The sequence below is a fragment of the Lontra canadensis genome, unplaced genomic scaffold, assembly GCF_010015895.1.
Source record: "Lontra canadensis isolate GAN:19392208 unplaced genomic scaffold, GSC_riverotter_1.0 scaffold571, whole genome shotgun sequence".
NCBI lineage: Eukaryota > Metazoa > Chordata > Mammalia > Carnivora > Mustelidae > Lontra > Lontra canadensis.
In genome coordinates this window covers 31,774-51,353 of record NW_022631558.1, presented here as the reverse complement: position 1 = coordinate 51,353, position 19,580 = coordinate 31,774, and the positions used below count along the sequence as shown (strand labels likewise).

Below are 19,580 nucleotides of genomic sequence, written 5' to 3'. Positions count from 1 at the left end.
CCAAGGGCGGGACATCCCTCTCCCCCCCCCTCCGCCGCCGCCACCCCCAGGCCACCTCCGGGCCGTGTCCCAGCGCTGCCCTCGGGCCGGGGGCGGGGCCGCGGCGGGAGGGGATGTACCCGAGGATGGGGCCGAGGCGGCGCGCGCCGCTCCGCCGCGGCCCGGCGCCCCCTCCCTCCCGGTACCCTCTCCTCGCGGCCCCGCCGCCCTCGCTCCCTCCCCTCCCCCGGCCCAGCGCCGACTCCCGGCCGCCCCCTCCCCCCGACGCGCACGCCCCGCCTGGCAGCTGGCGCCCCGGGCCTGGGGCCGCCGCGGCGAGAGGGGTTTGCTGGGAGGGCGGGCGCGAGGGAACTAGCGGGGGAGGGAGGAGGGAGCAAGGCCGCCCCCCGCGCCCCTCCTCCTCCCCCTCCTCCGAGGCTTGCCCGGCCCTCCTCCCGCCGCCTCCCTCCTCCCTCCTCCCTCCCTCTCTAAGACATCCCCGCACGGCCCGGCCGCCGCGGCCACCTTCCCTGCCGGAGCTGCAGATGTGGCGGAGCGGCCGGGAGCCGGGCGGCCGTGCCAGGGGAGCCCGCGCCCCGTGAGCCTCGCGCCCCGGCCCCCGCCCGCCCCGGCCCCTCCCCCGCTCGCTCCCCTGCCGCCCCCCGACCGCCGGAGCCCGCAGCCGGGAGCCCGACCGCCCCCGCCGCCGAGGTAGGAAGACCCGGGGCGTCGCGCCGTGGGGACGGGACTGGGAGGGCGGCGGGGGGGCAGGGCTGTCGCGCGGGGGCCTGCAGGGGGCTGCGGGACCCCAGGGTCGCCTCCTCCTCCCGCGTCCCCGCCTCGCCCCGGGCCATTGTGAGCCCTCGCCGGGGCCCCTGCGCTCGCTCCCTCGCTCGCTTGGCTCGCGCGCTCCCTCCCTCGCCGGCTCCCTGGCCCCGTCCCTCCGTCTCTCCGTCTCTCTCGTGCTTCCTTCCCTCCCTCCGTCCGGAGGCCCGGTCGACCCACGGCCGGGCCCACGGCGGGAGCAAACTTCGGCGGGGAAGTTGGGCGGCCGCGGTGGGGGCGCGCTGCAGGGTGAGGGGGGCCCCCGGAGCCTGGGCACAAAGTTGTCTGGGGCAGCCGGGCAGTCGCCCCTTCCCAGGGCTGCGCCGGGGCTGTTTCTAGGACGGGGTTTGAAAGGTGTCTCCTCCCTTGTCCCGGAAAGTCTCCCCACTGCTGCGCCTGGTTAGCCTGGGCCCTTCCCCGGCCGGGGGAGGGAGGCGTCTCTGGGGGTCAGGACGGGGTGCAGCCGCGTTGGGCCTGGGAGCCGGAGTCCTGTCTGGCACTTGCTCCTCCTCCACTGCTGTCTGGGTGGAAGCAGAAGAAGCTGGCAAAGTGAAGAGGGCAGGGGTATCCAAAGGGCCTGAAGAAGGGTCCGGAGGGAGTGGGGGAGGGGGCGAGGCAGGCAGGTGCATCCCGAGGGAGGGAGATACAGGCACCCTGCTTCCCCGCAGGCCCCCGGGAGTGGGGCTGGAAGCCAGGCTGGCACCTGGAGGCCTTGGCACACTGCCCTGGCCTGTCGGGTACTCAGGCCACAGCAGGGCAGCATGCTGCTTGTCTGCCTGTCCAGGAAGGACCGCCTGGCCTGTCCACCCGGGGCAGTGATGGTTGCAGGGATCCTGGCCCTGCCCTGGAGCCTGGGAAGCGGGAAGGGATCCTGGGAGGAGCCCTGGGCCCCCAGCCATCACAGCCCAGGATCTTGGCTCTGAAGGGAAAGCTTGACACTGAGGGGGCAGCCAGGCCGGCCGCAGACCTGGCCAAGGCCTGGGCTCTCGTGGCTCTTGGTCTAGGCCAGGGACAGGGCCTGAGCTGTGGTCTTCAGAGGTGGCCTTCCTGAGGGTCTTACGTCCTGGAGGGAAGGTGGGGCTTAGCTGAAGCTGAGGGTCAGCTGGAGACACTCCGGTCCCCCAGGGCCTTTCACAGCTCCCAAGCTCAGAGAAGGGGAAACTGACCCCTTCCGTCTGCCCACCCACCCAGTCCCCTCCAAGCCCCGCTCCTGGTGCCACAGTGCCACAGCTGTTCTAGCCCGTCCCACACGTCCCTCCCCACACATCCCTCCCCGGTGACCTCGGAGCCTTCCCCCTCTGCTCCTCCTTCTCCCCTCTGGGCCTGGGCTGGGCCTCCCAGCTGGCCCTCGCCCACTCTGGGGGAAGGGCTGCACCTGGGGAGCCCTTCCCAGGACACCCCTTTCCAAGCTCTAGCCCAGTCCATTTTACAACCCACCCCCAGGTCTACTTGGCCCTGTCCACAACCAGCCAGACAGGAGGCAGTGCCAGGGGGTTGGGGCACAGTTTATGGAGGTTGAGGACCCCTTGGAAGCGGCCCTGTTTTCCTTAGCTCCTTACCCTCCCCCTCCTTTCCGGAGCTGCCATTAGCGCTGACCCTCTGACCCCCAGAGCCTGCCCACCCTTCCCTGTCTGTGACCTTTGACCTTTGGTGTTAAATCCCTCCAGCTGGGGCTCTTTGGCCCCTGAGTGACCCTGGCCCAGGTCCCCTGGGGGGCCTCTCCCTGCTCCTGGCTCTCTACACAGGGACACCTGCCAGTCCCTCCCTCACTGATGGGGAGGGGGTGCCCCAGGAAGCCAGACTGTGAGTCACCCCACTTCCAGGCACCACTGCTTTTAGAGTCGGTGGCTTTGGGGGATTCGGTTGAGCCAGGCCACAGCATTGAGGGTGAGTGGGAAAAGCCCCTGGCCTGGGAATCTGATCTCCTGGATTGGAGTTTGGGCCAGGCCACCAACTCCCGGGGGCCGGTGGGGCAGCTCCCTCTCACCCCCTTTCTGGGTCTCAGTTTCCTCATCCGTAAAACCAAGAAGTCAGACAAGGTGAACTTCCCGAGCTAGAGTCCCTCAGAAAATTTGTTGGGGGGGGGGTACTGAGAAGTGGGGTCAGGCCAACAAAAGCCAACTCTCAATTATCCGTGGGTGGAGCCAGTATGAACAACTGGATGCCGCAGACATCCAGAAACCTCATTTCAAACAATCATGGGAACCGCGTCCCCCCAAAGCTTTTGTTGTTTCTCAGAAGCCAGCTGCAGATGGGGTAGCCACAGCCGTGTCTCCTGCCTGGGCTCCCCTCACTGGGAGTGCCCGTGGAGGGCGAACCCGCCTGCAGGAGGACAGAGCTCTGCCAGGGACCCTCCTTGGGGCCTGTCAGAGGCCCTGGACTACTCTCAGCCCCACCTTGTGGCTCCCACACTCCCCTCTCCCCTCCTTCCCCGGCCTGGCCTTGGCCCCAGGCGGTGGGAGTGTCTTCTGCCACCTAATCCTCCTGGGGTCTGAACTGTGGTATAGAAGGAAGAATGTGTTTTCCTGACGACATTTTCCCATGTGCGTTTTCATCTACCCGGACTGGCCTGGAATCCGAATTTCCCACTTGGGCGAGGGGGGTGGGGTGGGGATGGGCGCTGGGCAGAGTTTGGGGCAATCCCAGGATGAGGGAGGGTGGCGACAGCTGTGGCTGGGGGACCAGATGTTGGGGCTGGGGCCTGCCGCCTGCCGAGGAGCTGGTTGGGAGGCATTTGGGGTGGGGCCCTGGTGCTGGGAGGCACACTGGGGTTTGGTGGGGGAGATGGCTGCTCCTGGCTCTCCCCTCTGGCCCCGGATGTCTCCCCAGGTTGCATACGGGGCCAGGTTGGAGGGGAGGCCGTGGAGGCCCCTCATCCAAGCAGGGCATTCAGCCTGCAGCCGGGAGGCCCTGAGCTGGGTGGAATGGGGGCAAGAAGCTTTTCTGAGGCTGCAGGGGGTGCTTCCCTCTAGTCAGGGTTCCTTTTTCTTTTCTTTTTTTTTTTTTTTTAAAGATTTTATTTATTTATTTGTCAGACAGAGATCACAAGTAGGCAGAGAGGCAGGCAGAGAGAAAGGAGGAAGCAGGCTCCCTGCTGAGCAGAGAGCCTGATGCGGGGCTCCATCCCAGGACCCTGGGATCATGACCTGACCTTAACTCACTGAGCCACCCAGGCGCCCCTCTAGTTAGGGTTCTTAATGTGATTTTATATCTCACACAGATGATGGAGGCCAGAGGGTGACTGGTGGAAGGTGCCTGGCGATCCCCCCTTCACCTGGAGGTGGGGAACGCCCATGGCTGGTGAGGGGGCAGCTCAGGGCCAGCCAGAAAGAGGCAGCTCTCCCTTGCCTGAGTTGGTTCCCTTGCTATGGCCCCAATAGGTGTGGGGCATCCCCTCTCTGAGATGGGATGCCCGGCCTTTCCCCAGCCTGCCATCAAACCTGGGTGTGGAGGAGCACAGCTTTTGCAAAGCCCCTTGGGACACATCCCCCCAACCCCCGCCTCGGCGCCAGCCTGGTGAATTCTGAGTCAGGTGCTGCTAGGGCCGGGGACTCAGTATTTCCCACCTCCAGTAGCACTTCTGGTGCTCTGCTGACCCACCAGGGTTGAGGCTTTGCTGCTGGGACAGGAGAGGATGGGCTGCTGGGGGGTCCTGTGTAGGGGCATGGCCTGGAGTAGAGAGACCCCCATTCTCTCTGGGGCTCCAGCCCAGCTCTGCAAACCTCTGCTGTTCTCCAGCTCACGACAGTGCCTGCTGAGGTCCCTAGGGAGGCAGGGGGTCTGGGGAAGGAGCGGCATGGGGAGAGCAACTCCCAGAGAAAATTCCCACCTTCCAGCAGCCCCGGGAACTTGGCAGGGCTTGACATCTGTCACCTAGAATTGCCATATCAGCCCAGTGAGGAAGATCCATTGATCACTGACAAACAAGGAAACTAAAGCTTTGGCTGGAATAGGGCCAGTGGTCTTCTGGGCCCAAGTTCCTGGATCTGTTCTGGCTGGTGGGGTGGTACCTGGTGGTCAGTTTCCCAGCCTGGGTTGACAAGGGATCCTGTTCTGGAGGGGAACCCAAGCTGCCCCAGCAGCTGTGTATACTTGGCCCCCAAACCTCACCCTTTCACTGGCCTTAACTCCAGACTGCTCTGTGGGGGAGGTGAGGCCTGGCCGAGGTTTGCAGGGGCCCCTGGCCCTTCTTCGCATTCCAGCACTAGTGGTATGGGGCCATCCCAGGGGAGCTCTGGGGGGGGCCTCTACCCAGCTGGCCCCCAGGGAGCCCCGGAGCCGGATCTGCCATCCTAGCACCCTAGGATGCTTCTCTTCCAAGCTCCCTCAGGCTGGGCAGGGAAGGGGCCTCGGCTCTGGGCATCTTGAGGGGCCGGAGCTCTGGCCTTCTCCTCCTTCCCCTCCCAGATGGGATGGAGTGTTCTGGTTAACTGGTGGTCAGGCTGGGAGGAGCCTGGGGGCACGGGGATGTGAAGTGATTCCAGCATTGGGGTGTGCGTTGGGGGGCTTTCCATCTGCTCCAGATGCCCCTGATGGGGGATGGGCAGAGGGCCTGAGAATCTTCCAGTGCCATGACTGGGGGTCTGAGGAGAGGCTGGGCCTTCCTCGGGCCCTTTGTCTTCAGTGCCTGTGAAACCAGGTAGTACAGGGACGGCCCCGCGATGCTGCGTGCGACATGTGTGCTCACACGTCCTCCTGCCTTGGCAGATGGCTGCCCGGGGAGGGGACTGACCCAGCCCCTGGCCCCCTCCTCCAGTCATGGCCAAGGACTGGTGGGAGGCTCCGGAGGCCCCAGGAGACCGCCGAGCTGCCTGACTCAGTCCTGGGAAAACAATCCTGCCCAGCTGACAGAGGGTCTTGTCTCCTTTGCACAAATGCACTCACAGGCTAGTGCCCCACTGGGACCCTGGGAGTCCGAAGCCTGCGGGTGGAGGCTACTGGGGGGGAACTGACACTCAGAGATTTGAGGGCTTGGCCTGGGATCACTTGGGGTTAGGGAGGGACAGAGGGGGACCCGAGCCCAAGGCTGTCTGGCCCTGGCCCCTGAAATGTCAGTTCAACGTGGGAATCCCCTCGGCTCTACTGTCCCCCGCTCTATCCCCCCATCCCCTATGTGGGCATGAGGGCATGACGTGGGGGCAGCTGTGTCCAGAGGAAGCCCTCCCTTCTCCCCATCGTCCATCTGGGTTTGGCTGGCAAGTCCCAGCGAGCCTGAGCCATTTCTCCCCTGGGCCACTCCCTCCTACATCCAGAGCCCCCCAACCCCCCTCCCCACACTTTCAGGCTGACTGCCCCTGAGCTGCCCTGTCCCCCTCCCCCCTGGGCTATGGGGCCCTCCATTGTCCTGCCTGTTCTAAAGCTCCCCCCCACCCAGTACTGCTGGCTGTCTGCCTGCCAGCCCCACCCTCTTTCAGGCCAGGCCCACACCACCACCTCAGGACACCTAGGGCTCACCCTACTGGGTGCTGTGGACCCTGGGCCCCCAAGGGCCTGCAGCAGGCCAGGCCTGACAGGGCACTACCCAGTGGGTGTTTCCTTTTGGGTTTGGAGACTGCCCCCAGCTTCTAGACTTGCTTTGCTGCCAGATGGGACAAGCTGGGGACAGGTGGGGGAGGCAGGGAAGAGGGGCTGTGGGCAGGGGTGGGGAGGGGAGGGGTGTGGGGGTGGAGTCCAGAAGTCATGGCAGGGCCCCTGTCGGGCCTGGTCACTGGCTGCTCTGGGGGTTGGCCCCATGCCAGCCCTGGGTGGGAGTGGCAGGAGAGAAGCTGGGGGAACTGGGCCCTACCAGTCATCCCAAGTGAATCAGGGCGATGCTGGCCACCCCATCCTCATCCAGGTCTGCTCACGGGTCCTTTGCCCTGGACGGGGAGGAGGAGGCCTCTGTGCCATGGCCCAGGCCCCGGCTCTCACCTTGACCTTGGGCAAGCCACTTCCTTCTTGGGGCTCAGCCCTTCCATCCTTCCCCACCTCACACGGCTGGTGGGCCCCACAGTTGGATTCATTCCTTCAACGGACATTGCTGAGTGCCAGGAAGAGCGGAGGGCGGGTGTGATGGTGCTGTTCAGGGAGTGGTTAGGGAGCTCAAGCTCCAGGGGACTTGAGGCCAGCCCCTTCCTTTCCTGGATGGGGAAACTGAGGCCCAGGGCTTTGCCCACATCAGATTGGGGCAGGCCGGGTTTTCTGGCCTTGAGCCCACAGCACTTGGCATCGCTGCCCAGTTCCCAATGGTGGAGGGGGTCAGCTCAGCATAGGGGCCGTGGGAAACTGCAGTGGTCCCCTCCAGGAGGGCTTCCCGGGCTCTAGGACTCCCTTCTTGGAATGAGGCGCTGAATGCCAGCAGCAGGGGTTAAGTGCTGGGGCCAAAGGTCGGGGCAGTGCATGTCACTCTCCGTGTGCAGAGTCAGGCATCCAAGGTGTGTTCATGAGTCGGTGGCATTACAGCAGGAGCGAGGACTTGGACCCTGGATGACCGTGGCGGGCAGCCCAGGCCGCCGGAGGGCTGGGGATGCTTCCCTCAGCAACGCAGGGACAGGAGCAGGTCCTCTGCTCAGTCATCAGTCAGGCACCTGCGGCCAAGAGTCTGAGGCCAGAGAGGGTAAATCATGGAAGACTTGCTGCAGGAAGGGGTCGGAGGCAAGTGGCAGCTGGGGGAGAATGTGAGAATGTGGAAGGGTGTACAGGGGGCCTGGCATTGAAGAGGTGAGCATCGGGCTTGTGGGAGAAAGAAAGGGAATCCTGAGAAAGGAGGTGCTGCAGGGGAGAGCTTGAGGGCAGGAGCCTCTGGCCTGGAAAAGAGGAGGGTACTTTCTGTGTAGAGCACTCCATGGCTTCCGGTGCCCTCCAGGTCCTGGCCCAGACCCGCTCTTGGGCCTCCTTCTCTTCTAAGTGACAAGCAGTTTTGCGGAAGGTCAGCTGGGGCCACAGCTCCAGCCTCTACAGCACTGGGCACAGAAAGAGTGTGGGCTTTGGAACCTGGCAGTAAACCCCCAGATGTGCTACTTGCAAGCTCTGTCACCTTGGCAGGTGATTGAACCTCTCTAAGCCTCACTCTCCCCCATCTGGAAAATGGAGACTAGCACCTAATTTGTGGGGGGACCGGGAGGATGAATGGTGATGCTGAGCGGGAGCCTGTCTGGGCTGCAGAACAAGTTAGGACCCGATGTCCCAACACTTCACCCCATGTCCCCACTGCTTGGGAGCAGCCCTCCCCCACCCCGCTGCTCAAGCTCCCCCACTGAGGTCCAGGGGCCTTTCATCCTCATTCATCTGGAGGCCCCCGGGACTGAGTGGGTTGGAGGGCCTGGTGTTGGAATGCATAACTGAGCGGTGGGGTAAATGAGGCGGAGGGAGGGGAGGGCCAAAGTCCAGAGCCCGCCTTGCCAGCCTCGGCTCCCAGTTGGCAGGTGCCATTCCGTGGGCCTGGTGCTTGTCCCGGGGTAGTGGGAGGGGTGAGCCGTGGGCAAGCCCCCAGGACTCGGGAGGTGCTTATCGGGTTGTCTCAGAGCCTGACCTGGTTGGGAAACTGCGGTGTTTCCTTCCCTTTGGGGCCTGGGCCTCATCCCTGCGGCTCGTCCTCGTAACTCCTGAGTCCCAGACCGGCTGCTGGTCACATGCTGTGTCCTCTGTTTGGTGTTTGAGCACAGGTGTGACACATATGCATTGCCTCTATGTTGGGGTGCGGTGGGTGCCCGCCCATGTCCTGTGGGACACTGGCCATGGCCTTCGCTGGCCCCAGGAAATTCTGGCAGAGTGCCCAGCTCTGCCTGTCCATCCTGAGTGGCAGTGCTGCCTAGCGGGGCCTCGACTGCTCCTGCCGAGGCCTCAGTGAGTGTGTGTCCCTATCGGGCTCCCCCCACCCCCATGCCAGCTCCTCCTGGGGATTTGGGCAGCCTGGGGCCAGCTCTTCCCTTCCCACTCTGAGGGCATGCGTGGGGGGTGCTTGGCGGGCTTGCCTCTGGCAGAGGCCCAGGTGCAGGCAGTGCTCAAAGCCCCACGCACCACCTCCCCCCCCAACCCCCCAGCAAGCTGGGCAGACAGGAAAATACCAGACATAGTTGTACAAAGGTGGCTGCAGGCAGGCAGGCAGTAGGGGGTGGAGGCCGCTGAAATGGGGGCCTAAGGGAGGCCTCTGTGCCAGGCTGGCCCCTGCAGCTGGACAGGCATGCACATCTGTGTGAGTGTGCTTGTGCATATGTGGGTGGGGTCCATGTGTTGAGTTGCTACCACCCCCAGCCTGGCAGCATTGGGGAAGCCAGGACTGGGGGAGCGGTTGGCGTGGGGGTAGCGCTGGGGAGCCAGCTGTGATCCTTCCAGCTTCAGGCACTGCTCAAGTATCTGGGTGACCTTGGCAGGCTAAGTTATTGCATGGGGCACCCCCAGCCCAGGGCCAGGAACAAGAACCCTCGGAGCCACATCTCCTGCGTGCCCGGCACAGGGCCAAGCTCCTCCTGCGGGATGTCCCCAACCCCCACCTTGCCCGGTGAGCTGGCCCCTTTCTGTGGTACCTGTGTTTCTGACCAGGGCTTGTAGGGGGCAACAGGGACCCATCTGAGGCCCCACAGCCAGGGGCGAGAGCACAGAAGACCAGCACCAGCTCGCCTGACTCCGGGTAGCACCATCTAAACATGCCCGCGGGAGAAGTTCCTAGCACGCACCCCTATTCAGGTGCTGCCCAGCTGAGGGCTTTCCTGAGGCCCCCATGACTAAGGACAGAGAGCTCAACCCTCGCTGATCCACCCAGGGCACTTGCTCCCTCACCCCCGGCCCCCGGGGAATCTGGGGAGGCCCCATCTTGGGATGGGAGAGGGGCTGGCCTGCCTAGGGAGAGGTTCCCAGGGAAGGCAAACCCTTGGTCTTAAAGGAAGTGCGGCCAGCCCTGGCCCCTCTCCTGGGACCTGCCAGGCAGGCAAGGCCTCAGGATAAGCCCCTCCCCTGGGTCCTGGGAGGAGGTCTGCTCCCTCCAGGGCTCCTCAGGGCCTCTGGGACCTCCCTCCTTTTCTTTGAGCATTTGGGCTCCGGAAGGTGGCTAGGGTCTGCCGTGGCCACTGCCCAGGACAGCTGATGTCGGAGGCCCTTTGAGGGGCATGAGCTCGTTTAGTTGCACCTTATGGTGAAAGCCAGGTGCGCTCAGGTGAGGCTGAGACAGTGTTGTCTGTGGATACCATGCGGAGCGTCCGTCCCCCACCCAGCGGTCCTCATTGCTCTAGACTAGCCAAAGGCTGGGCGTGTCAGTGATGGTGACAGTTAATTCAATAAGTTTGCTCGAGTACCTACTATGGGCCCAGCATTATTTTAGTTGCTGAATATTACATAATAATGGGAAACATTAAGAAATCACTGGATGTGTGCATCACCACCCAAAATCCAATGAGAAGTTATTATGGTTACCATCATCCCCTTTTGGAGGCCGGGACAATAAGACAGGGAGGTGACCTGCCGAAAGTCACATGGACAGGAAGTGGCAGATCAAGGGGGAGACCCAGGTGGTCTGACTGGATTTGGACCCATACTCTGCTGCCTGCTCAGAAAGGGGGGTACTGAGAGGATGAGGTCTGCCTCTACCCCTACCCCCAGCCCCTGCCGCCAGGAGGGTGGAGCTCTTGGCCAGAGCAGGGAGGGAGCCGGAGCAGTTCCCAGGAATGTGGGGCCGTTTGCTTTGGCAGCGGATCTGCCCTCAACTCTCCAAGCCTCCCTGTGGGCGCCCCCCGCCCCCAGCTGGCCCCTCCAGTGCCCACCCACTGCCTGCTGCCCCTCCTAGCTTCTGTACCTAGCTCCCACAAACCACTGGGTGGGGAGGGGGTGCCAAGCTGGACCCTTTTTGCCTGCCCTCCCCTCCCAACATCCATGGGCAAAGGAAAGGCTGATAGTGAACATGGCTTCTGGACTCACCTGGGCTTGAAATCCAGTTCGGCCACAGACAAGCTGTGTGATCTTGGATGGGTTGCTTAATCTCCCTGAGCCTCAGTTTTTACATTTGTAAAATAGGGGTGGCCAGAACCTGCCTTAACAGGTGCTGGCTCTTCGTCTGACTGTCTGTCAGACTGGCTGTTGGTCCTGTTGTCATGTAACCTTCACCCAAGCCTTCCAGTGGGCTTGCTCCCCACTCCAGCCCTCAGCTTCCCCATCTGTGAGAACTGCATGTTGGTAGCAATCATCCCAGGCACCAAACACCCCAGCACCCACAGAGCACAGGGGAGGCTGGGGACTTACGTCCCCTTTCCATGCCATATCAAGAAAGCCACTGGGCTTTTGCAAGGTGCATCTTAGACCCCTGTCCCCAAGTCCTAGGCCAGATGGGCCATGGCTGACCAAGGGGCAGTATCAGGACCACAGGGGCAGTAAGGGGTGTCCCTTACATGGCCCCATGCTGCTGTGGGGTGGGCAGGGAGAGCTCCCATCTTACAGAGAGTCCTGTCCTCTCTGCTTCGGGCAAGGAGCCCCTGAGTGTTTCTCAGGGTGGATATGCCTAGCTGCCCCCTCCACCTACACAGGCTGCCCTCCAATCCCTGGGCCAGCCGGCTGACCTCCTCCAGGCAGGGAAGGAGAGGCTTTATCCAGAGCGGAGTCCAGCCCACTCCCCCGAGCCTGGTGACTTCGAACCTCAGTTTCCCCATGTGTACGACAGGGGCAACGACGGCATCTCCTCCCAGTAGGGGTTTTACAGGGCTCAGAGAATTCTTGGACAGCCGGTGCTTGGCACAGGGTAGTGCTGGACGCCTGCTCACCGCCCCCCGCCGCGTCGGGTATGCGTCCCACCCCACTACACAGCACCCTGGCGCGGTCGGTAGCGGTCCCGGCCTCGGTTTCCCAGGCCCCCCGCGCTCGCCCCGCGCTCGCCCCGCCCGCCGCGGGTGGGCTCGGCCGCCAGGTAGGCCGGGCGGGGGCGCTCGCCGGGCGCTGCAGCTGGGGGCCGTCTGCGCGCCGCGGGGCGGGCGCACAATAGCCGCCATTGTCTGGGCCCGGCCGGCGGGGCGGGCGCGGCGGGCGGGGGCCGGGCCCTGGGGGGCCAGCGCGGCCCACCCTCGGGGTGACCCCCCCGCCCCGCGGGGAGGCCGGCCGCGGTCCCGCGCCCGCCCTGCCGCCCCGGTGGTCCCCGCGCCGCCCCGCTTCCTCCCGCTCCCTGGGCTCTAATTAGTTCCTTTCGCAGCTGGAGTAGCGGCGCGGCGCCCGGCAGCGCGACCACCTCGGCGCCGCCTCCCCGCCCGCCCGCCTGCGGCGAGGGGTCGCGCCCGGCCGCGGGCTCTGCTGCCGCTTCCGAAGCTCGCCTGCCCCCTAGGAGCCACGCGCGGCACCCTTCTGGGCGGCCCTCGCCGGCTCTGGGAAACGCGACGCCCGAGTGTCCTCCCTCCTGCCCGCCTGGGTGTCGGGAGCGTCGAATCCGGTGACGGGCCTGCCGCCTTCTCTTGTGAGCCTCCGAGGCCCAGGAGAGTGCCACCCTGGCTGTCGCCGTCCTCCCTTCACCCAGCCGCGGAACAAAGAGCAGAGCCCGGTTCAGAAATGGCTTCTGCAAGCTTGGGGGTGGGGAGTGGAAGGAGACATCTTGAGGTTGGCCAGGGTCAGGACAGGAGAGAGGTCATGGGGGGTCTTCACGTTGGTGTGGGGCCCCCTTCTGGAGGACAGTTCTGGGTGGGGCCAGGCTGGGGTTGGGAGATGCTGAGAGCAGCAGGCTTTTGGGCTGGATTCTTCCTCCTTTCCCAAAGGAGTGGGGGTGGCTGGGTCTCTGGACTGGGTTCTGGGTTCTTTGTGGGAATGAATCCCTGCTTCCTTGGGCAGAACCCAGTGACAGGAAGTGTGTATGTATGTGTTTGGGAGAGGTTCTCTGGGGACTGGGCCTGCTGATTAAGGGGGGGTGCTGGAGTCCCCACTCCCACCTGGGTACTGTGCCTACCCCTCCTGGCAAACAGGTTCCTCTTGGAGGGGGGGCTCCCTAGTTGTATGTTGAGGCATGTCTCCTGCAGGTCTTAAGAACAAGATGACCCCGTGTCTAGGGCTCCTCCCTGGACCCCTTCTGGCCTAGGGCAGAGGGCAGTAAGGAAGATGCCAAAGGATGTTACCTGGGCAGGGTTGCCAAAGCATCAATTTGAATTCCCAGTTCCCAGACCATCCAGCACACATGGTCCCCTTCTCTGGAAGGTCCAGTTGGGGGTGGAGGCTGGAGGCTGTGGGGAGGCCTATGGCCCTAGGCCAGCTGAGGGACCAGGCCACCAGCCCTTCCTGGCTCCTGAATTCTTAATCAGCATAAATATTTACTTCCTTCCTCCCCTCCCAGGCTCCCAGCGCAGAGGAGCTTCAGGGAGGTTGGACTGGGCCTGTGTCTAAAAATAAACAGGTGGAGGGACAGGCAGACAGACAGACATAACTGGGGGAGGGGGGTCAGGCAGAGGGCAGCTCCCTGCCCAGCCAGAGGAGAGTGGAAGGGGCCCAGGTCCATCCATCACTGTCACCCACCCACCTGCCTGCCTGCCTTGGGTCTGGAGCTCCTAAAGGACAGGGTAGCAGCCTGATCCCAGCCCCACTTACCTCACTGGGAGCCCCTGGCCCATGCTCGGCCTGGCAGTGGATCCAAACAGATCTGACTGGTCCCACCTGATGCAGTTTAACTGGGACAAGTCAGGTCACAGACTGGGTCCCACAAACAAGAGTGGCTGCCTCTCCTTGGGCTCCGATATTTAGCCATGTGCTGGTAGGGTCTTGGGATGTCCTCAAAGCAGAGGGTCCTAATTGAGGTAGGGGACTGCCTTGTTCCCTGTGTGCCTGAAGGGTCTTGGCAGAAGGAGAGCTTGTCAAGGGAGATGGATGGGCCAGGACTTGGGACCAGAGAAGATTGTCCAAAGTTGCTGAGGTGCATGGCCTGGAGGAAAGATGAGTGGGGATGTGAGGGCTGTCCTCCTCCTTTGGGCTCTGTTAAGCACATACGTGGGCAACTCTGGTTCCCAGAGAGAGAGAGAGAGAGAGGCACGTGTGCACACATGTACACACACACAAACACACACACGCACAGCTGAAATGTATGGTCATGTGCCATGTGGTGGTTCTGGGGTGTTCTGTATTAAATTATGAAAACGTGCATTTGGTGAATGATGTGGAGTATCTCATAGTGTTGGCTTGTTCAACAGATAGATTTTCAAGGTGTAATCACCTCAATTAGCAAATGCAAGGACACACTTCGACCACATGTGGAAAGGTTGCCCCTGGAAAAAGTTGGAGGTTGGAATAGAGTTGACCTTGTTCTTGGGTCACACCATTGATAATTTCTAAGAAACCGTGAAAATACCAGCGTGAGAACTTATAATAAAAGAATATCATCACCCCCCCCCCAAAAAAAAATGATGGAAGTATGTTCTTACTAACCACCAGACAGAGCTGGTCTACTTCCCTCCAACCCTGTCCAGGGCTGGCCTGGTTGGGCCACAGTCCCCAGCTGCCCCCTGGTGGTGACCCAGAGCCCTCGAGCTCCCCGTGCCTATGGGCACCTTTCTTCTGGAACTTACGTGGGAGGCAAGGCCCCCTGTCTGCACCCCCATCCCTTGGGCCAGGCTCTGCACAGCTCACCTGAGACAAGCTCTCAGCCTCCTTCCCTTGCAGGTGACCACAGCTGCCTGGGAGGCCTCCCACAGTGAGCGCTTGGCGATCAGTAGCGGAGAGCCACTAACAGTGACCTTGGAAGACGCTTGTTGCTCTTCTGGTTTGGTTCTGGGTCCTCAGGCTCAAATCAGGCATGTGATCCCGAGCACAACTTCCCACTTGGTCAGAAATGACCTTTGGGACTTGGCTGACCAGTTCCCAGAAGATCTGGCCTTGAAGCTGGTCGCTTTGCCACTTCTTAGCTCTGTGACCTGAGGCAATATCTCTAAAACTCAGTTTCATGGCAAAATGGACTCTCTGAGCTTTGCCTCTAGAAAAGACTTGAGGGCAGTGAACATCAAAGCTCTCAGTAGGTGGCTGGTGCTCCTGTGTCCCTGGGCCAGAGCCCCTCAGGGTCCCCCTTCCCAGGGAGACAGTGCTCACGCTGCCACACAGCCGTGCCTCCCTCCCCTGGTGGCTTCTGTGGGTGCAGCCCTTAGGTGCAGCCCGAGAAGCCTGAGATCACCGTGTCACAGTATTCCTGTCCTCCCCCAGGTTCCTGCCTGAATCCCAGCTTGGGGGCGCACCGCTGCCTGCAGCCACCTCCGACCCAGCGCCCCATCACCATGCACTCCTTGGACGAGCCGCTCGACCTGAAGCTGAGCATCACCAAGCTCCGGGCGGCAAGAGAAAAGCGGGAGAGGACGCTGAGTGTGGTCCGGCACCGAGCTCTGCACAGGGAGCTCGGCTTGGTGGATGACAGCCCCACCCCGGGCTCTCCGGGCTCCCCGCCCTCAGGTACAGAACCCCTGGCAGGGCAGGGGGTCTCCGGCCCCGATGGAGCCATGGCAATGGGAAGAACGTCCAAGGTGTGTCCCCCAGGATGTGAGCAAGCCCCTCGCAGCTTTCAGCTTAGAGCTAGAGCTCTGTCCATTTATCCTCCCAGCAGTTTGTCTCTGGAGGTGACACTGTCCCTGGGGGGAGGCAACTGACCTACCCAGTCCATGAAGCTGGCACAGCAGAGCCAGGATTCAAACTAGGCCTCGGGGAGGACATGGAGGAGCTGGTAAGGGGGAGCAGGGGATACCAAGGCCCTGTGACCGACTCCTGGGCTTTGAGGCAGCGTGGCTGGTCAGTCAAGTCCGTGCAGATTGGGGACTGAGCCCAGAGAAGTGCTTCTTGGGGGTGCTTGGGGCTCTGGACTTCCACTCTGCCTGCCCAGGACCCACCTGACAACCAGACCCACCACGTCTGAGCTAGAAGGCTCTGGAAGCAACGTGGCCCAAACCCCTCTTATAGAAGGGCGCAGAGAGGCAGGAAGAGGCCCAGGAGAGGTCAGAAAGGTCCCCAGCTGGCAGGGTGACAGCAGGCCAGGAGCCTGGCTTCAAGCTCCTGTTCAGTGGGTACTTCCCACTCACGGGCTTACCCAGCGGCTGAGCTCTCCTGGTGGCGAAGGCCACACTCTCAGCTGTGCAGGCTGCTGCTCAGATGCTTGGGGTCCCAGGGTGGTCTGGCGGTGTGGCTGGTATCTGCTTCCAGGGTCACGGTGGGGGATTCGGAGACTCCCGATCTAGTACCCCTGAAGAATGCTTCTCCCTTAGGCTTCCTGCTGAACCCCAAGTTCCCCGAGAAGGTAGAAGGACGTTTTTCGGCGGCCCCTCTGGTGGACCTCAGCTTGTCACCGCCGTCCGGGCTGGACTCTCCCAATGGCAGCAGCTCGCTGTCCCCTGAGCGCCAGGGCAACGGAGACCTGCCTGCAGTGCCTGCTGCCCCGGTAAGGAGGGCGTGAGGGTTCTGGAAAGATTTGTACTGGTCTCCTGGAAAGGACTACAAACTGGGTGACTTAGAACAATAGAAATGTATTATTCTGTCGCAGTTCTGGAAGCTAAAGTCTGAAATCAAGGTATTGACAGGGCTGTGCTCCCTCCGAAGGCTCTGGGCAAGAATCTTTACTTGCTTCTTTACAGCTTCTGGTGGCTCCCGGTGTCCCCTGCCTTGTAGCTGTGTCATTCCAATCTCTGCCTCTGGTGCTACTTTGCCTTCTTCCTCTGTTGTTTATTTCTGAGTTCAAATCTCCCTTTCTCTTATGAAGACACCCGTCACTGGATTTAGTTCTCCCCAATCCAGTATGATCTTTCTTTCTTTTTTTTTTTTCCTTTTTGAGAGGGAGAGAGAGAAAGAGAGTGAGCAGAGGTGGGGGTAGAGAGAGAGGGAGAGAATGGGGGTGGGGGACAGAGGGAGAGGGAGAGAGGGAATCTTAATAAGCAGGCTCTATGCCCAGTGCGGAGCCCAAGCTGGATTTGATCTCACAACCCTGAGATCGTGACCTGAGCTAAAATCAAGAGTCAGATGCTTAGCCGACTGAGTCACCCCAGCGCCCCCAGTATGACTTAACTTGATTGCATCTACAGACACCCTATTTCCAACTAGGCTCATAGTCACAGGTACAGGGGGTTGGAACTGGGACAACTCAACCTGCCACAGAAGGAGACAGAGCAGGTGTGGGCCTGCTGGCCCAGCGGGGAGCACTAGCCCACTCTGCCTTCTCCCTGCCCCCCCAGGACTTCCAGCCTCTGCGTTATCTGGATGGCATCCCCAGTTCCTTCCAGTTCTTCCTGCCTCTGGGCTCCGGGGGGGCCCTGCATCTGCCTGCTTCCTCCTTCCTTACCGCCCCCAAGGACAAGTGCCTCTCACCAGAGCTCCCCCTGCCCAAACAGCTGGTGTGTCGCTGGGCCAAGGTGAGTGGGGGGGCCAGGAAGATGGGGGTCGGGGCTGGGGTAGGCAGCCCCACGCAGACTCAGAACGCTCCCAGGCTGGGGTGGGCGGCCCCACGCAGACTCAGAACACTCCCTGGCCCCGTAGTGTAACCAGCTCTTCGAGCTCCTCCAAGACCTGGTGGATCATGTCAACGACCACCACGTCAAGCCCGAGAAGGACGCGGGGTACTGCTGCCACTGGGAGGGCTGTGCCCGCCACGGACGAGGCTTCAATGCTAGGTGAGGGGGAGCGAGGGGGGTGCTGGGGAGGAGCGGGAGGGGGCTTGGGTGTCCGGCGAGCGGCGTCGAGCTCCCCTGTGGCCTCCCGGGAGCAGGTACAAGATGCTCATCCACATCCGCACACACACCAACGAGAAGCCGCACCGCTGCCCGACCTGCAGCAAGAGCTTCTCCCGCCTGGAGAATCTGAAGATCCACAACCGCTCGCACACAGGTGAGCAGCCGGGAGGGGGCACGGTGCGAGGGGAAGCCTCTCGGGGGGGTGCGATCCTCGGATCCATCTTCTGTGTGGCCCCGGCACCCTCCTCAGCGTGACCATCCACTGGGTGCCGCCCACTAGGCGGCGCTCACTGCCGACCGCAGGCGCTGGCGACAGAGCCACACACCTAATTTTAAACTTCCTCATCGCCAAAAAATAAGAGGTCCTAATTGCTGCATTGAAGAAAGGACAAAGGAATAGGTGAGATGAATGGTAACGAAATTCCTTCAATCAGATGTATTAAAAAGCCAGCAGTGACACACTGGAGTTAATTCTGTACGAAGTCTGGGAGCGCAGTCTGCCGCGTACCCTTCCCCTCACACAGCACATCTCGCTGCGGGCCAGCCGCAGGTCAAGGGCGCCCCGCCTGGAGCAGCTACCAGACATGGGGTCAATCTGGAGGCATTCTGCTGCGCCAGGACCAAATCCAGCGTACAGGGCATTCTGCAGTGCTCACTGTGGGCCCCCAGGGCCCCCTGCATCTAAGCAGATCTGCAGTCCTGCCTGTCGAAGTGATCACTGTCATCCCCAATTTAGAGCACAGGACTAAGGCCAAAGGCACACACATAGGCCACAGCAGAGCGGGGGGTGATCAGGCCAGCTTCTCCGTGGCCATGCCCTGCTGTCTGCACCTGGGATCAGATCTCGTGCCAGTGCTGGGGACACTGCCCCTTCCATCGGACAGTTGGTGCTCTCGGGGGGACCGCGGTCTAGGGTGAAGGTCCTGGGGCCGCCCTGTGTGCACAGAGGCCCCTCATGCCTGCCCCGCCCCACAGGTGAGAAGCCCTACGTCTGCCCCTACGAGGGCTGCAACAAGCGCTACTCCAACTCCAGCGACCGCTTCAAGCACACGCGCACCCACTATGTGGACAAGCCCTACTACTGCAAGATGCCCGGCTGCCACAAGCGCTACACGGACCCCAGCTCGCTGCGCAAGCACATCAAGGCCCACGGCCACTTCGTGTCTCCTGAGCAGCAAGAGCTCCTGCAACTGCGCCCGCCCCCCAAGCCACCACTGCCCACCCCTGACGGCAGCCCCTACGTCAGCGGAGCCCAGATCATCATCCCCAACCCTGCTGCCCTCTTCGGAGGCCCCAGCCTGCCCGGCCTGCCCCTGCCCCTGGCCCCCGGCCCCCTTGACCTCAGTGCCCTAGCCTGTGGCAATGGCGGGGGTGGTGGGGGGCCGGGCGGCATGGGCCCTGGGCTGCCAGGCCCTGTCTTGCCCCTCAATCTGGCTAAGAACCCGCTGCTGCCCTCACCCTTTGGGGCTGGTGGACTGGGCCTGCCTGTGGTCTCCCTCCTCGCTGGCTCCGCTGGCGGCAAGGCTGAGGGGGAGAAGGGGCGTGGGGCAGTGCCAGCCAGGTCTCTGGGCATGGAGGGCCGCAAGACGCCCCTGGAGAGGACTGAGAGCAGCCGCTCCCGGCCAAGCCCTGACGGACTCCCCCTGCTGCCAGGCACTGCGCTGGACCTGTCCACAGGCGTCGGCTCGGCAGCCAGCAGCCCGGAGGCACTCGCCCCTGGTTGGGTGGTCATTCCGCCGGGCTCTGTGCTGCTCAAGCCAGCCGTGGTGAACTGAACCTGCCTGCTGGACGGCTACCCGCAGCCCGGCTAGCAGCTCCCAACCCTGCCCCCGACGAACGGAAACTTTTCTGCGAAATAGCAATAATGTCCTCCTGCCCCCGGGGCCTGGTTGGCTGGGTCCCCCAGGCAGACCCAGCCCCAGACAAGCTAGGCAGCAAGGATGGTGCTAGAAGGTCATTGGTGGTGTCCCAGGCTCCGGAACAGGGGCTGGTGCTGCCAGCCAGGGTGAGCCGTGCTCCTGGGTGCTAAGGCCTCACTCGCCTCCTGCCCTGCCCTCCACTTAGCCCTCAGTCTCCCAGGCTACCCTCCCCCGCCCCGTGCCTCCCTCATCCATTCACCAGCCTGGGTAGGTCATCCTCCCTCCCTGCCTTGCCTAC

General features: G+C 62.7%; 1 protein-coding gene across 1 annotated transcript; it reads left to right on the top strand.

The window, feature by feature from the left end:
* The first annotated feature begins 649 nt into the window (after window positions 1-649).
* LOC116863126 (zinc finger protein GLIS2-like) lies at window positions 650-19,475 on the top strand. The gene is made up of 7 exons (XM_032850622.1): window positions 650-690; window positions 14,923-15,165; window positions 15,969-16,141; window positions 16,929-17,105; window positions 17,230-17,363; window positions 17,459-17,577; window positions 18,399-19,475. The coding sequence occupies exons 2-7, from the start codon at window positions 14,994-14,996 to the stop codon at window positions 19,196-19,198; spliced, it is 1,575 nt and encodes a 524-aa protein (XP_032706513.1). The 5' UTR covers window positions 650-690; window positions 14,923-14,993; the 3' UTR covers window positions 19,199-19,475.
* Window positions 19,476-19,580: the final 105 nt, after the last annotated feature.

Bases quoted from the DNA above. Each gene is read 5' to 3' on its own strand.
- LOC116863126 (XM_032850622.1), top strand. From the start codon at position 14,994: ATGCACTCCTTGGACGAGCCGCTCGACCTGAAGCTGAGCATCACCAAG. The intron at 15,166-15,968 runs GTACAGAACCCC...CTTCTCCCTTAG, and splicing joins TCCGGGCTCCCCGCCCTCAG to GCTTCCTGCTGAACCCCAAG. The intron at 17,364-17,458 runs GTGAGGGGGAGC...TCCCGGGAGCAG, and splicing joins GGACGAGGCTTCAATGCTAG to GTACAAGATGCTCATCCACA.